General features: G+C 34.3%; 1 protein-coding gene, 1 long non-coding RNA gene and 1 pseudogene across 25 annotated transcripts; all 3 read right to left on the bottom strand.

Annotated features, from left to right (window-relative positions):
* Window positions 1-916: 916 nt before the first annotated feature.
* LOC104771842 (uncharacterized) lies at window positions 917-3,008 on the bottom strand. 24 transcript variants are annotated; one of them, XR_015594142.1, is made up of 8 exons: window positions 2,744-3,008; window positions 2,587-2,653; window positions 2,386-2,467; window positions 2,085-2,136; window positions 1,811-1,907; window positions 1,558-1,715; window positions 1,416-1,491; window positions 917-1,309 (listed from the first exon to the last, which is right to left on the bottom strand). It is a non-coding gene; the product is annotated as an uncharacterized LOC104771842 (long non-coding RNA). The 24 variants fall into 24 exon arrangements; XR_015594144.1 differs by having other exon boundaries at window positions 917-1,315; window positions 1,558-1,625; XR_015594157.1 differs by having other exon boundaries at window positions 917-1,315; window positions 2,088-2,136; window positions 2,744-3,003.
* An 834-nt stretch (window positions 3,009-3,842) lies between these two features.
* LOC109131265 (S-protein homolog 32-like) lies at window positions 3,843-4,239 on the bottom strand (annotated as a pseudogene).
* A 1,758-nt stretch (window positions 4,240-5,997) lies between these two features.
* LOC104771835 (GDSL esterase/lipase At5g45920-like) lies at window positions 5,998-8,907 on the bottom strand. Its single transcript, XM_019242192.2, has 5 exons — window positions 8,657-8,907; window positions 8,182-8,409; window positions 6,639-6,706; window positions 6,391-6,555; window positions 5,998-6,289 (listed from the first exon to the last, which is right to left on the bottom strand). The coding sequence occupies exons 1-5, from the start codon at window positions 8,846-8,848 to the stop codon at window positions 6,127-6,129; spliced, it is 816 nt and encodes a 271-aa protein (XP_019097737.1). The 5' UTR covers window positions 8,849-8,907; the 3' UTR covers window positions 5,998-6,126.
* Between the last annotated feature and the right edge of the window lie 7,501 nt (window positions 8,908-16,408).

Below are 16,408 nucleotides of genomic sequence, written 5' to 3'. Positions count from 1 at the left end.
TTTTTTACTATTCATTGTTATCTCACCAATAACGCCAAAACAAAGAAGAACTTCAAATGTATTTGTAGCATATATGCACCACGTGAAATCAAGCTTCATGTAGCAAACAACCACAATCGTACCTACAATTATATTGACAAAACGACCTTCAAAATTACAAATCAAAAGTAATTCCAGATTCTATAGTGATCTTAAGAAGGTGTGGGTGAACAAAAGAATCAAGAAAGAAGACGATGAAAATATATTAGTTACAAGATTTGAAACCGAGCGTTATATAATAAGATATGAACAACCCAAGTTTCATATTATAAGATTAAATAAATGTACATAATACTTTAGAAATAAATGTAAATATTCAAAATTAAGATATAGCTAAATATCATGGTCTTCTAGATCGTTGAATTCTTTTTGCCTACATAAATGTATTTTTTTTTTATATAGCACTGTTATCCTTCTAGATCATGTAAGTACTAACTCTGTTTAAAATTGTGTACAAGTTCTTTTTGCTTAAGTTGTTTTGACTATTTTTATCACTTATTTATTTATTTGATAATTCAAGGTGATCTAAAGGCTTCCAAGGTCCAAAATTAATTCCTGGAACCTATGAAAATCAATTTAAATTTATTGAACCATGGTGGCCAATATTCACTACAAGAAATATTCGTATTCTTAGCACACGAAAAATGCTATTATATCGTTTTAATAGCGATTTCGTAAACGTTGTCTTTACCGGAGCTATCTTAGAGGGTACACATACAATAGCGTTTTTTTCCAATGCTATTGTTTGTGTCTCTGTAATAGCGCTATGTTATAATCAATAGTAGCAAAATATTTGTACTATTGTTTTGTCAACTATAGATATGTATTGTTGATATAATATATTTTATTCTAGCACAAAAATTACATTGTAATTCAGTTTAATAAAGTATGAATTTATTTAAAAAAAAAATATTAAATAAATTATCCAAAACCTACATACCATATCTTAGACTACAACAAGTCATCAAACCAAGTCTTATACAATATTTACTACATACCATCGAAAAAAGTTCATGAACAGACGTTAAAAGCTTCAAGAACTCCAACTTGCTTCTTAAATATAACCTTCTCCTTCGCCTTCTTGAAGTCCTCCAGCTTCAGGAACTCCAACTTGCTTCTTAAATATAACCCATTCTTACTCAAGAGTCACGACCTGTCTTCTTGTGGTCCTCACTCATGCAAGTTCCCAACAAAGAGATTTAACAAGTCAAAGATTAGAAAATACATAAACAGATCATATCCTAAAGCTCATCACGTAATCAGCTTCAACCTGCAACTAAGCAACACAAACTCATGAAGAAGAAGTATTAATAGCCTAAATATACAGAAAATGATACAGCAAAGTGATATGCTATTAGAGAGCTTGTTTTGAGTACCTTCGGTGACTTTGGTGACACAGAGTTGAGCCGAGTTGAGCCTTGAGTTCTTTAAGCCACCTACTGCCCCAATAACCTTATAAACACATCAAAAGTTAAAGAGTCTGACACGACACTAAGGCAAATATACACTAACACGTACCATGGAGCTTGTAGTTACACCGGCATAACCAGCAATACAAGACTCAACCAAAATAGCTGACACTTGATCTGAGAGAAACCCACCAAAGAAAAAAATCAATCAAGGTAGACATAAATCCATTAACAAACTCATGACTTGAAATTGAAACCTATGAAAACCTGCAACAAATAAGAGAACACAAATTCAATCACAAGTCAACAACGAGACTAATAATAGATAGAAACACTCCCCAAACAGATTTAGAAACCATTACTTTGACTTTGATGACTTTGATCAAGGAAAGAAAATTTACATATTTTCTTCCACCTCTTCCCCTTAAACTTGTCAACAGCTCGTCTAAGTGTCTCATCCTGAATAGCGATGGAAACAAATTACATGCCACAATAAGAATAGCCTCATCATTTCATTCATGTAAACAGTAAATCCATATGCATATAAGATACATTATCGAATGAGGTCGCTCTACACATCAATTAAATTATGAAACCGAAGAACAGGAAATTAGAAACAAAAAAGTAACCACTAACCACCTCAAGAGTTCAACCACCTTTAGCTCGTCTAATAGGGCCACTAGTCCTCCTGCAAGGTCCAAGATTTGAGAATGAGTTAGGTGCTAACGGTTGCTTATTCTCCATACATTGAATCTCAATTTGCAACTCAGTTATCTCCTCTCCCACACCACCCAGAAAAACAGAAGCCAAATATAATAAATCGGTGATGAAATCACCAAGCAAAAAAAAGTCAATTCTTTCCAGCTATTAAGACCCCCGTGTTCTGATTCAGAAATAGCCATGAACTCACACCACAATGGAGGAATCGAGAAGTTACCTTGATAGCTTCAATGACATATTCAACTTGGAACAGCTTTCCTTCGGGAGAAAAAGTGTTGACTCCTCTGTCATAGTCGGTCCTTGCACAACAACAAAATCAGAAACCACATATAAGGCAAAACCACGATTGAAGTGAAGGATGAAATTTTCGGTGAACCCAGAAGCAGAAGAAGATAGATTTGGTTTAAGATCGAGATACCTAGTGAGAAAAATCTTCTTCGGTGATTTCGATCTGTAAAACCTCTTGCAGTCCTTTGCTCAATAGACTCAAAACCGTAGAAGAAGAATAACATATCTAAGTAACCCTAATTCCAAACCCAGATTCAAAGGGGGAAAGAGAGAGAGAAACAACAAACCTTCTCCGACGAGATGAAATTGACATTTTAATGAGAAGGTGAGAGCTACGGAGAGTAAAGGAAGAGCTAAAGGAGAACAACAACGAAGAATTTGGGTTGTAAGAAACGGATCTGGGTATGCAATGCTTATCTCTCGTCTCACTCATGGCTGCTTAGCAAAAACCTTGGCTTCTCCCTACTCTTAACCCTAGAGAGGAAGAAGAAGTGTGAAGGAGATGAGGAAGAGAAAAGAAGAAAATAAAACGATTCAGGTTTTCGTTGGTTTAGAATTTTTTTTTTTTTTTTTTTTTTTTTTTTTTTTTTTTTTTTTTTTTTTTTTTGACTCTAGAGCTTCTTTGTGTGGGGAAAGACTAAATTTTAGTCAATTTTTACTAAGTGTTGGCGGAAAGTGTGATTTTTGATTCCCGCTTACATATTTTTAGGTATAGCGTTTTAAAAGCGCTATTATATAGATTCATTTATAAAATTTTATCAACGATAACACTTGCGAAAACTGCGCTATGCTTTTCTGCTATCAATGCCCATATTTCTTGTAGTGATTACTCGAACCCAAGTGGCGGGAATTACCTCCCTTTACCATTGGGACAATGTGACTTGTTTTGTTTCTTTTATAAACTTTCACTTTCAGTTCTCTAATTAACTTAACCAGATTGTAATAAAAAAAATTAGATATGAAAATCACAATTGTAGAGGTCATTGGTTCACTCAAGCTTCTAAATATATTCATTTGCATGTTGCAATAGATATAATTTTGTGAGTTCCAATTGATATAGTAGAGTCACACATAAATTTAGTTGAAATTATAAAGAAGTTTAAATGAGCTAACTATAGATAAATGTTTTTTTTCTTCTTAAATACCATTATACATAGTAAAAGAACGATAATTAAGAAATATTAAATATAATTTGGGTGTTATTTTTTCAATTTATATAAATCATGAACTGAGGAAATATACTATATATATATATATATATATATATAATGAATTGTCAATACCAAACAAAAAAAAGAATTGTCATGTAGACCAATAAAGAGATAATGAAGCTGTACTTTTACAGATGCGATGTCTTGGTTAACAGTATTGAAGTTTGTTAATGTTTTAAAGTATCCAATTATGCTCTTTATGCAGATTCTCTGCACTATCATCAAATCTCGCCTTGTATATTCTTCTTAAATATATTCCATCTTCTCTTGCTCTCCATTCCCATAAGCCAGACTTTTTAAATGCTCTAAAGCTTTTGACTGTGTTTAAATCCAGGTCCTTGTTTTAAAGTACACATAAAACGCGTCGTACCGAATAAATTATGAAAGAAATAGTCTGTAAAATGCCCTCCATTTGGTATTATTGTTGGACCTAGTACGTCATCTTTAGAATAACATCTCATCCAAAGGGATTTCTTATTTTTGAGTTCGTTCACGATCCTAATTCCAGCGCCAGATACATGACCAAACATACAAAGACTAAAAACAAGTAGGAAGATTGTGAGGTTTTTCATTTTTTTTTGTTGTTTAGACTTGATTTTCCTTTCGTGTATTAATAACCAACATATACGTCCCTATTTTTGCATTTGCAGTTTTTTTTTTGTTTTTCAGTTAAGACAGATTTGCTAATTTTAACTAAGATATCAAATCATGGGAGACTATCAATTTGTTTTTCAGTTTGAACTTTTGTGTACCAGCATAGCAAAGTTTATTTCATCTATGGTAATAAGAGTTTAAACTTTTGTTTATCAGCCTAGCAGAGATTATTTCAATATTTAACGGTTCTTTTTACTAGTAATTTTACTGAGAGTTTAAAATGGACCGGTCAAGGGCTGGATAAAATATCCGAATCCGATTAAAAATACATGATCTAAAACCGAATCTGAATTTTAAAAATATCCGATTAGATGCTTTTAGTAAATGAAACGGGTACCTAAACCCGATTGGGTATATCCGAACACCTGAACAAATAATTAAAACTATCCAAAGTTATATATATCTTTAACAATAGATTGCATCACTATTACAAGATAAATTAGTTTTCATTTTTAAGTATGTCAATTTCATATGTTAGTTTAGATAGATTATATAGTTTTAACTTTGAATTTGATCTAATTTGATGTTTTAAGAAGTAAAAAATTATAGGCTTGTAAATTTGGTGTTTTATTATTTAGAATTATTCTTTTCTTTTCATGACTTCAATTTGGTTTGATAACCTTGGATTTTTTATGATTATAATCATTTTTAATGAATTTGGACTGATTTCATTTTTTTCTGAATTCGGATTGATTTCGGGTTTTTTTTACTTTGGTTTGGATTAAAAAATTACAAATCTAATCGAACCTAAAATATAATTTGAGGCTTTGGATGAAACCCGAAAATACCCAAATCCTACCAGAAATCCAAAAATAACATTGTGACAATCCGTCCCGTGGACCCCACTAGCCTCACTGCTAATCCACTAGCCTCACTGCTAGCCGCCCAAACGGATCCCAAGCTGGCCCTGCAGGGCATCAATCCTAACTCCTCTCTGGGCAAATAAAACTATTCATCCAAATCCACAGTAGGTTATTGGTGTGCCATGCGTTCCTCGAACCCTGGTTCCCACCCTTTAACAACCTTTCCACAGGACAAGCTGTCACCAATTGACCTGCAGGTTGTCCTGTGGGAAGGTTGTTAAAGGGTGGGGACAAGGGTTCGAGGAATGCCTGGCGCACTAATAACCTACTGTGGATTTGGATGAATAGTTCCATTTGTCTAGTGAGGAGTTAGGATCGATGCCCTGTAGGGCTAGTTTCGGGCCTATGGGGGCAAGCTAGCGGTGGGTTAGTGGGGTCAATGGGACGGGTTGTCACAATCATAATGGGTATTATTTTTCTAAACCTGAAAACATGACCCGAAACCTGATAGGGTACCCAAACGCCCACCCCTAGATCACCTGCTAGTATTTTAAAAGGTTTTCACTAAACTTTATTTTTGAAAGTGTTTGTTTATTAATTTAAAAATCACTTAATTAATTTATAATTAGTCTTGTTAATAATTCTTGAAGGTTTTTTTCATTAAAAACTCAAAACTAATTAGGCTTACCGGAAAAATGTTTTTGGTCTATATATTTACTCTCTTTTTTTTGTCAAACCTCTATATAATATTTACTTGGGTACCATTTTGGTCGGACAAAACTTGAATTTGGTTTATATTCGTTTATATGTTGTCATTAACATGTTTGTAAAAATATAAACTAGAGTATACACACCCAAAAAAAAAAACTAAACTAAACGAAGTAAAATGTGAATATAATTTGATAAGAGTGGATTATGACATCATTCGAAGGTCATAATTATTCCAAACTAATATCGTTAAGACGATTATTATTTCAAACTACATGATGATAATATAAAGCATCAAAACTTATGAAAGGCTTTGAGAGGATCTTTTGGGTCAACATCTTCTATAAGGGGAAGATCCACCGCTAATTCCTCAGCTCCAATGCTTTCTTCATTAAGCTTATTTGCTACTTCTTCAAACAATACTTTGTTACCGATCCGACTCAAATGTAACCCATCCCTAAAATTCGAGAATACATAAATTTAGTTAATCGAGCATCAAATAATCGGTTTCCAAAACGCACCGTATACTAGGTGTATATGTAAGAGTTAGTGTATGACCATAGACACTCTGTTTGCCAATTTGGAATTTGCTGCATTTTGGACCAAAGATCAATGACCAAAATATGACATTCCTTAGCAACTTCTACACATGCTTTTGCGTATAGTCCGGCTACTTCATTCGTTCTTTCTGGCAACCCCGTTGTGTTTTCGATATAAGGATATCTAAAGATAAATGTCTTAAATTAGTTCAAGACAAGAAAATAGTGAGCCAATAGTGAATGACAAGAAAATTTGAGGACTCGAACCTGAGGCGGGACTCTTCGTGGATTGGAGGCGGACTTATGAGAATAATGGCCGTTTGTGGCCAACGGTTCTGAGAATCATCGTAACGTAAAATTCTTATTTAATAAAATTTATAAATAATAAGAATCCCTTATTTATGTAGAAGTAACAACTTTTTACTTAGACCATCGCCACCGGAGCAATCCTAGAAGATTGCTTTAAACAATAAGAAAATTATTATTTTAATTATATTTATATATTTTGTATTTTTTATTAATATTAACCAGTAACTCAATGACATCTGTCAGAAAAATGTGAGAAACGATTCTGTACTCTGAGCATCATTCTCTTCTTTTTTTATTCTCTCTCTTCTTTATATTAATTTTTTATTAAAAGTATTTTGAAGAGTACTCTTTGGTAGAGATGCCCTTAGTGGTTCGACAAAGCATATACATTTGGTGCTTTTAATGTTTACTTTCCCAAAAGGAGATATATATGATCAAAGCTTTGGCTTTTTAGTCAAAAGGCAACATTTTTAAAGTAGTCAATAGATTAATGCTTTTTTTTTTGCTACCAATCGAGAAGTTTTATTTTAATTATTTAATGTGAGGTTGACAAAAAAAAAATAGATTGATGCTTATAACCACAATACCATTTGAAAAAAATAAAGAAACTAATTATATAATTTTATGTAATTTATACATGCATTAGTTGATTCTTCTATTTTAATCATTTTGTAGTCAATTGAATTTGTCACTTCCACGAGGCGTGTATATTATATTCTAAGTGTACCAGGACCACCTCATTCACCACTTTACAAAAAAATATAAAAATTTACAATTTATAATTTTATTAATATTAGAACGGCAATTTAAACAACTAAACTTATATATATGCATGCTCAATATATGATGCATACACTCAGCAATTATGGCTTAATTGTTCTATCAAAGTTTCTCGCAAAATTAGAAAAACAATACGACGATGAAATCGTAAATAAACGATTTCACATGTATTTGAATAAATAGCATAATATAGTTTTAAAAGCATGTTATCAAAGAAGATAACACTTATTTGTTATGATTTTATGTCCTATGGTAAATCATAAATAAATTGTGTTATTTATGTGTGAGTTATATAAATTGTGAGTTATCAAAGTAAATACACATGTTATCGAACAATATATATAGCATAAATATTGTTAAAATATGCACATAGTTACTTTTATGTAAAATAACATATTCTTTGCCATTCACTTTTTGCAACTAAATAGTTCGAAGAACATGAATCACCTAGTTCACATTCTCAAGTATGTACGTAGTTCATATAAGACATTTCCATATTGATGATTATTTTCCCATATTTATGATTATATCTGCATGACTGCATGTGCAACATTGATTACCTAGTTCATGTTCTCGAGTATACAAAACAGTTTCATATTGATTATATATGCATGTGCAACATTAGTTGCCTAGTTCGTAAAATCGAGTATATACAAAAAACTTTTTCTAATTGATGATTATATATGCATGTGCAAGAATTAAATGATATATAAATGATCACCTTGAGGAACGAAACAATAGAGCGAAGATTGTGCTTGTACTCGTGAAGTGGCACATGCTGAAACCCGGAGCATCTCTCCGGCAGACACGCGTCGTTCGCTCCAAAGAATACAGTCACCGCCGCTGGAGATTCTCCGCCGTCTTCTTTAGCCGCCGGAAAAACTCTCTCGACTACTTTTAACGCCCACCTCGTGTTATATCCACTGTAACCTCGTAGCACTATATCAGCCTAATAAATTTTATATCTCAAAAGTGTAAGTAATTATTTTTTGTGAAAAAGGGTTAAATACTAGTAAGAACAAAAAGGTGATATACTATTAAACATAAGAAAACTTCACTATGTCTACTAAAAATTAAAAATAATCAGGATTAGTAAGAAAAAATTATATATAGAAACGAAGAGTTATCTGTCAAAACCTATGTATAAGATTTAAATATATACAAAGATGTAAATATGTGTGTTTATATATCTATACCTTGCGGCTGAGAAGATCAGCGAGAGAAGCGCCCCAGCCACCGTCACTAAAGGATCCTTCAGTGATTGAATCACCAAAGAGAAAAATCTTCTGTCTCATCATCTCCTCTCTGATCTGTGTGTTTCTTGAGAAAAATGTGTTAAGATGGAGTTCTAGTGATTTTGCTGAAATGATCAAGGAAAGGCTTATCATTGGGGATACAAAAATAAAATAAAATAAAAAGAAATGCACTAAATGCTTTCACCCACTACTCACCGACCTTTCATGTTTTATTGTTTAATACACTAATAGAAAGATATACATACAAATGTCAATAACACATGTTTATGCACGACCACATTTTAGGTTTATGTATATATTGAGAGGAATCGATCAAAAATGTAATAATTATGTTAAGAATAGCTAATATAAGATGTGGTAAGAGCTGGGTAAGATATACGATGACAGTAAGTTATAAGATAGAGATACAAAAATATGTGTGATAAGAAATTGGTAAAATATCATTGATTAAAAGAAAAATATAGAAAAGTGAAAAATAAAGTTATTTAACCACTTGCACTATAATCTACAGTAAGTAATTTGATTAACTAAATTAAATAAATGTCTTTACATATTTAATACTGTATTTATCAAATGATTGATGACGTTGTACCACCAATCTATTATCATCAAACTTTATAATTATCGCCACATTTATATTAATCGTCTAACCACATTGTTTCTTGGTAATCAATTTTAATATAAATGTCAGTGATGAGGAAACTATAAATAAAATTTAAAATTGTATAACATTTAATAGCTTCACATATTACAGTACGCGGTAGGGAAAATGATGCATTTATTATTATGAATTAATATTATTTACCTCTTTAATTATCATATTCTAGTGATAATATCTGATGGTGTCAACTAAAAAAACGAAAATATATATATATTTTTTTTGTTGTCGTAAGATATTGAATTATAGATAGTACAAAAAACTTGATCATCAGTCACCGACTTGTCTTCATAATGATTTCTGAGCCTGGTAAAACTTTTGGCCCTTGTGGGTTATATGAAATAGTTTTCTATCCCTCTTTATACAGTCGTTTTCATCATATTTTCAGGTTGCAATTTCGATAAATGTCAAGACAAGCTTTCCTTGGTACACATTTCCGAATACTCACTCGGCATAGATGATAGATGCATCCTGAGCCTGAAACCCATGCGCCTCCCATACGAGTTCACCCACAAGTAAACAATTTTTCATTCTATATATACAGGATATTTTTCTTTGTAACTATAGTTTTATTCTGTTTTTTTTTCGCTATGTCAAATATTACATAATCCCGTGCATAAAACTAAATATCAAAGATCGAATATAAGAATTAGGCATGTATTCTGTAGAATTAGGTATTAAACTGACTTGATTTTATTGATCTAGGTTACAACCTTATATATACATGTTTAACTAGGGTTTACACAAACCGTTGATATGCTCAAATTAACCCTAGAGCTACTCTCTCAAATTAAGAAATCAATGCAGTACTTAGGGGTCGAATTCCACAAGGACTCAAAACTACACAATAAATTATAGAGTTTTATAATTATGCTAAACAAATTGATTTAAATAAAGATAAGCAATGCAAAAATATTAAATAAAACTGTTGTAAATTCAATGGATCAAAAAGCTAGGTCTAGGGAATTTCTCAGGAAATTATGAAATATTAAATCAGGAAATAAATAGGATTCAAGCAATTAAGAACATATCTAGAACTCTAAACACTTTTGTAAATTAAATCAGTTCTCACTGCAAATAATATCTAAATTTAAAACCAGAAAATCCAAATCTCTTTGTAAAATTCTAGGTAATAAATCAGCTTTAAAAACAAGTTTAGATTGTCCACAAAATCACTTAATCAAATCTCTTTGCAAGAAATAATTTTGCTCATCAAAAGGTTTTTGTCAGGAAAATCAATTATATTCTCATATCAATTTATTTTCCTAAAGTATTAATTCTAGGTGATCAATCAAGAATTAATATGAAGAACAACCTAAGATGAAGATCTAGCAAGATAAAGAATCCTAAATAAACAGATCTAATAATTCATAAAATCCCTGTGAAAAACCCTAAACCTAACAAACAAACTACTCAGACATAATCAATGAAGAACAAGACATGTTTCTGAATAATAAGCAATTGAAATTAAAAAGAGTAAGAAGGAGTTCAAGAAATTCTTCTCTCAAAGCAGATCTCTCTCTCTCCAAAGCTCTCAAAATCTCACAGGGTTGCAGAAGAAATAAAGACTTGATAGAATCAAACTTGAGGGTTTGGAAAACCTAAAAACACTATTTATATGTCCTAAAACACGTCAGGGACTTATGTTGCAAATGTGGAAAACTTTGGGGCAGATTTGTAAATTTTCCAAAACTTGGGTCTTGAGTCGGCATAGATGAGTGTCGATCGATGCCTCCTATCTTGGTGTCGGTCGATGCTCCTGCTTTCATCCGAGACCAAATTGATTCTTCAAGATTTATGCTCCAAAACATCCAAATTGCTCCATTTTGCTCATTCCATGCTAAAAACCTGTAAAGACTCAAAAACAATCTAGAAAACAAATCAAAAGACTCTAAAAGACTTCTTATATCATGGTTAAAAACCACAAAAACCATGATATATCAACTCCCCCAGACTTAGCCTTTGCTTGCCCTCAAGCAAAACAGAAACTTAGACCTGTGAAAGAGGTTTGAAAACTGGGAACTCACTCAACTGCATAATGATTCTTATTTGCACTCTTCATTTACCTGACTCAAGAACTTACTTCTTATACTCAACCATGATAAGCATCAACATTCCTTACTCAAATCCCACAATCCTTTGGAATCTCTAAAATCTCCATTGTCATCTCATTAGTCAATATTAAAGCACAAATAAGGTGAATTCTTACCTTGGGTGTATTGATCAGTGACATATGGACTCTCTTCAGGCCAAGACATTCTTCTTACATCTCCTTTCCTCTCCCTTTTCTCACTTCCATTTTTTTTCTTTTCTCTCTTTTCTTATTTTTTTCTTCTAATCAAAGGTGTAAGCGAATACCGGGGTCATCGGTAATTTACCTACCCCTCGCTTCCAAGCTTTGTGTGATCATTTGACTCAAGAGTAGAATAATGAGGTCACTGGTAATTTACCTACCTCTCTAAACTGATCAAAATCATCTCATCTTTTATTCTCTTTATATTTTTTTTAAAGCACTGAAGGGAAGAGAGAGGGGAGACATACTTTGAAAAATTGCATTGTCTTGTATGGCCTGAAGAAGAAGTCTAGTCCACTGATTTCCAACCCCAAAGTAAGAGATTAAGTCCGGTTAAAATCCTGATAAAAGTTGAGACAACGTTAGATCAATCAGATATCCATTGAATAAGGGCTTTCAGGATTGTTGATAAGGCTCATAGTCTTTCTAAGCTTCAGTTCTGAGATCAAGCATAAACAAATAATCATTAGAGTGTTAGCCAAATAAGAGAAATCATTAGTCAAGATCATAATTCCTAAAGATAAAAAGAAAAATTTTGAAAAATTTGACTCAAACTTTATGGTTTTGACTGACACAACTGAAACTCAAAAACAAAAAAACATAGTTAGTAACTAACCTCCCCCAGACTTAAACAACACTGTCCCCAGTGTTATCAAGTAAGAGGAAAGCAAAAATAAAAATAAAAATAAAATAAATAAAAATCAAAATCAAAAGAAAAAGAAAAACCTACCAGTGGGTTGCCTCCCACTAAGCGCTTGTTTTCAGTCATTAGCTTGACTGTGCTGGAGCTCAGACATCTGGAGGAGCAGAACATGGCATTGAAGTCCTCTTCATCCAAGGTGGTGTATAAGCTTTAGGTGCATGAGGCTTGCCAAGGATGTGTGGAACATTATCAGTGTGGGATTTAGGGATTGGTTTGCCTCTCTTATGTCCTGCAAAATCATCAACAGAAGAAACAAGCGCTCTACGATAATCTCGTGGCTTGGTTAACTGTAAAACAGTTTTTGTAGCTTTGAAATTCTTATTGATGATAGGAGGAATTTTAGGAGAAGAAAATGCATACCTTGGCCTTACCTTAGGGTTCTGGAGTGTGGATTGATGACTCTTCTGTTTGGGAACAGGTTTCTGACTTGGAGCATCAGTTTTGGACAAGCTTTGTCGCGGTCGTGGAGGGGTGTCGATCGATACCCTCTTGGTGGTGTCGATCGACACTGAGCCTGATGCTCGTGTTGCAGAAACTTTTTCAACAGAAAAAGTCTGTCCATCAATAGTAGGAACTCTCCTCAATGTATCCATCTCAAAACTCATACTCAAACCATCCACATTCAGTGCTATGTGTCCCTTCTTCACATCAATGACTGCACCAGCTGTAGCCAAGAAAGATCTTCCTAAGATGAGAGGATCTTTAGGCTCTTGATCATACTTCAGCACCACAAAGTCAGTGGGAATCATGAAGTTTCCAACCTTAACTGGAATATCCTCTAAAACACCTTCAGGAGTTCTTCGGGAGCGATCAGCCAAGATAAGAGAAATCTGAGTTGGCTTGAATTCTGTCATCCCAAGTCTCACAGCAACAAAATGTGGCATCAAGTTGATGCTAGAACCAAGGTCACAAAGTGAGTGTGCAAACCTTCCTGTGGAGATAGAGAAATCAAGTACAAAGCTTCCAGGATCTGGTAACTTCTTAGCAGTCTTACATTGAATGATTGCACTCACTTCCTTAGAGACAACCACCTCCTGCTTCTTCTCTTTCTTCCTCTGTACAGGCTGGTTCAACAGAATTGCACTGACATATTTTGTAAGAAGTGCTTCTTCTTCAGGGCTCAAACCATTGGATACCATTCTCCTCACATACCGCTTAAGAGGTGGTGAAAGCTTTACTGCATCAATTAAAGGCATCTCAATCATCACCTTGTCCATCATTGCTTTGCATCTAGCTTCCTCCATCTCTTGCTTAGACTTTCTTGGCTTGGGAAAAGGAACCTTAGGCTTGTAGACCCTTTCAACTGTTGGAACCTGAGATTTCGCAGCTTTTGGTTCCGTCTGAGATGAGTGTCGATCGACACCCAGGTGGTGTCGATCGATGCCATCATCTGAAACCGAGAGATTGGCCGATTTTTCTCCTTGTTCTGCAGAAAAAATTTCACCATCATCTTCATCTCTCACTGATATGGCATTGCAAGCATGTCTGGGGTTTGACTCAGTTCTTGCTGGAAGATAATTCTCTTGCCGTTTTACAGACCCAGCAGTCTGTGCAACTTGAACCTCCAGCTTCTTAACATGAACATTCAATGCTTCTATCTTTCCATTCAGCTCAGTGTAGACATTGTCAATCTTTCCATTGAATGTCACTGTCAAATTCTCTTGTCCTTGCAAAAGCTGCTCAAGCATGGCTTCCATTCTACTCTCTGAAGAATTCTTAGGAGGTGGAGACTGATAAGATGAGTTCCCATAGGTCCTTGTATAGCCATTGTTCTGTTGCTGCTTCTGGTCACCATTGTAAGGTCTGTTTCCTTGCTGATTACCGAATCTCTGTCCCTGATACCCAGCTCCATACACATAGTTGACATTCTCCTCTGAATTCTCTGGCTCTGGCTCAAATGTCTCAACTTCAGCAAATTGGACTGACTTCTTTCCCACAAGAAGATTGTGCACTGAATCAAGCTTAGTATTAACAGAAGCTAACTGGTTTGAATCAAATCCTCCATGCAATCTCTTCCTTTCAGCATCTGCTCCCTTAGTGCTATTGCTAGAAGCCAAATTCTCAATCAAAACTTCAGCATCTTCTGGAAATCTTGTCTTGAAGTTCCCATGACTTGCAGCATCAAAGCTAACTGATACTTCCAGTCACACCCTCTGAAGAAGATACTCCACAGTTGTACCCTTGAAAAACCATGGTGTGGACAGTCCCTCTGATAAGCTTTGAATCTCACCCAAGCTGCCTTGAAAGCTTCATCTGGTCTTTGCTTGAAAGTGGATAGCTTGACTCTCAACTCATCTGACATTGCATCATCATAGAAATGGTTGAGGAAAGCCACTTTGACTTGTTGCCAAGATGTCAAAGATCCAGCTGGCAACTGCTTCAACCACTGAGATGCCTCTCCTGCAAGTGAGTATGGGAAGAGCTTGCAGAATATGAAGTCCTCAGTCACTCCATTAGCCTTGATACTGGTCACAAGATCCTCAAAATGCTCAATATGGTCCAAAGGCTTCTCATGGGGCAGAGCAGAGAAAGGTCTCTGTCCAACCAGTTGAAAGTAAGCAGGCTTCAACTCAAAATCATTCCTCTGAAAAGGGGGAGGAACAATAGCAGACCGGTTCTCATACACCAGATCAGCCCGGTTGTAGTCAGCAATGGTCCTGATCAAGTCCCGGTTGTTCTCCTATCGTCGAACTGGGTTCTGTACGTGGTTGGCAGCTCCACGCACGTCTGCAGGTGGGTGTCGATCGATGCCACCTGGTTGGTGTCGATCGACACCGTCGAAACCATCAGCTGGTTCGTCGACAACAGCAATTTCAGCAATCACATTGCCCTCGGCATCAATCTTTTGGCCCTGCTCATTGCGCAAGTGGCCCTCTTGATCCCTCAAAGCACCATCCTCATCTCGCATCAGAATGATTGTGTTAACCATCTTCAGAGATTTGGCTGCTTTTCGGTTCTCACGCTCAAGTTTTCCCAACTCTTGGTTTGAAAGCTTCAGAATTGGACCAGTCTTGTTGCTCCTTGTGTTAGGCTTATTAGGCATACACCTGAAACACACAAGAGAGAAGAAAACAAAAGCGTGTTAGTTTGAAAATAAAAAGAAAAATTTAGACAAAATCAAAAACTCAAATCTAATGGTAGATCAAAGAGTCCCCGACAATGGCGCCAAAATTTGATATGCTCAAATTAACCCTAGAGCTACTCTCTCAAATTAAGAGATCAATGCAGTACTTAGGGGTCGAATTCCACAAGGACTCAAGACTACACAATAAATTATAGAGTTTTATAATTATGCTAAACAAATTGATTTAAATAAAGATAAGCAATGCAAAAATATTAAATAAAACTGTTGTAAATTCAATGGATCAAAAAGCTAGGCCTAGGGAATTTCTCAGGACATTATGAAATATTAAATCAGGAAATAAATAGGATTCAAGCAATTAAGAACAGATCTAGAACTCTAAACACTTTTGTAAATTAAATCAGTTCTCACTGCAAATAATATCTAAATTTAAAACCAGAAAATCCAAATCTCTTTGTAAAATTCTAGGTAATAAATCAACTTTAAAAACAAGTTTAGATTGTCCACAAAATCACTTAATTAAATCTCTTTGCAAGAAATAATTTTGCTCATCAAAAGGTTTTTGTCAGGAAAATCAATTATATTCTCATATCAATTTATTTTCCTAAAGTATTAATTCTAGGTGATCAATCAAGAATTAATATGAAGAACAACCTAAGATGAAGATCTAGCAAGATAAAGAATCCTAAATAAACAGATCTAATAATTCATAAAATCCCTGTGAAAAACCCTAAACCTAACAAACAAACTACTCAGACATAATCAATGAAGAACAAGACATGTTTCTGAATAATAAGCAATTGAAATTAAAAAGAGTAAGAAGGAGTTCAAGAAATTCTTCTCTCAAAGCAGATCTCTCTCTCTCCAAAGCTCTCAAAATCTCACAGGGTTGCAGAAGAAATAAAGACTTGATAGAATCAAACTTGAGGGTTTGGAAAACCTAAAAACACTATTTA

The sequence above is a fragment of the Camelina sativa genome, chromosome 20 (assembly GCF_030686135.1).
Source record: "Camelina sativa cultivar CO46 ecotype springtype chromosome 20, ASM3068613v1".
Taxonomy (NCBI): Eukaryota; Viridiplantae; Streptophyta; class Magnoliopsida; order Brassicales; family Brassicaceae; genus Camelina; species Camelina sativa.
Note: the sequence above shows the minus strand (reverse complement) of the source record. Positions and strands in the feature narration are given on the sequence as shown.

Bases quoted from the DNA above. Each gene is read 5' to 3' on its own strand.
- LOC104771835 (XM_019242192.2), bottom strand. From the start codon at position 8,848: ATGATAAGCCTTTCCTTGATCATTTCAGCAAAATCACTAGAACTCCAT. The intron at 6,707-8,181 runs GTGATCATTTAT...GATGATTCTCAG, and splicing joins CTATTGTTTCGTTCCTCAAG to AACCGTTGGCCACAAACGGC. The intron at 6,290-6,390 runs GTCATACACTAA...CTCGAATTTTAG, and splicing joins TGGCAAACAGAGTGTCTATG to GGATGGGTTACATTTGAGTC.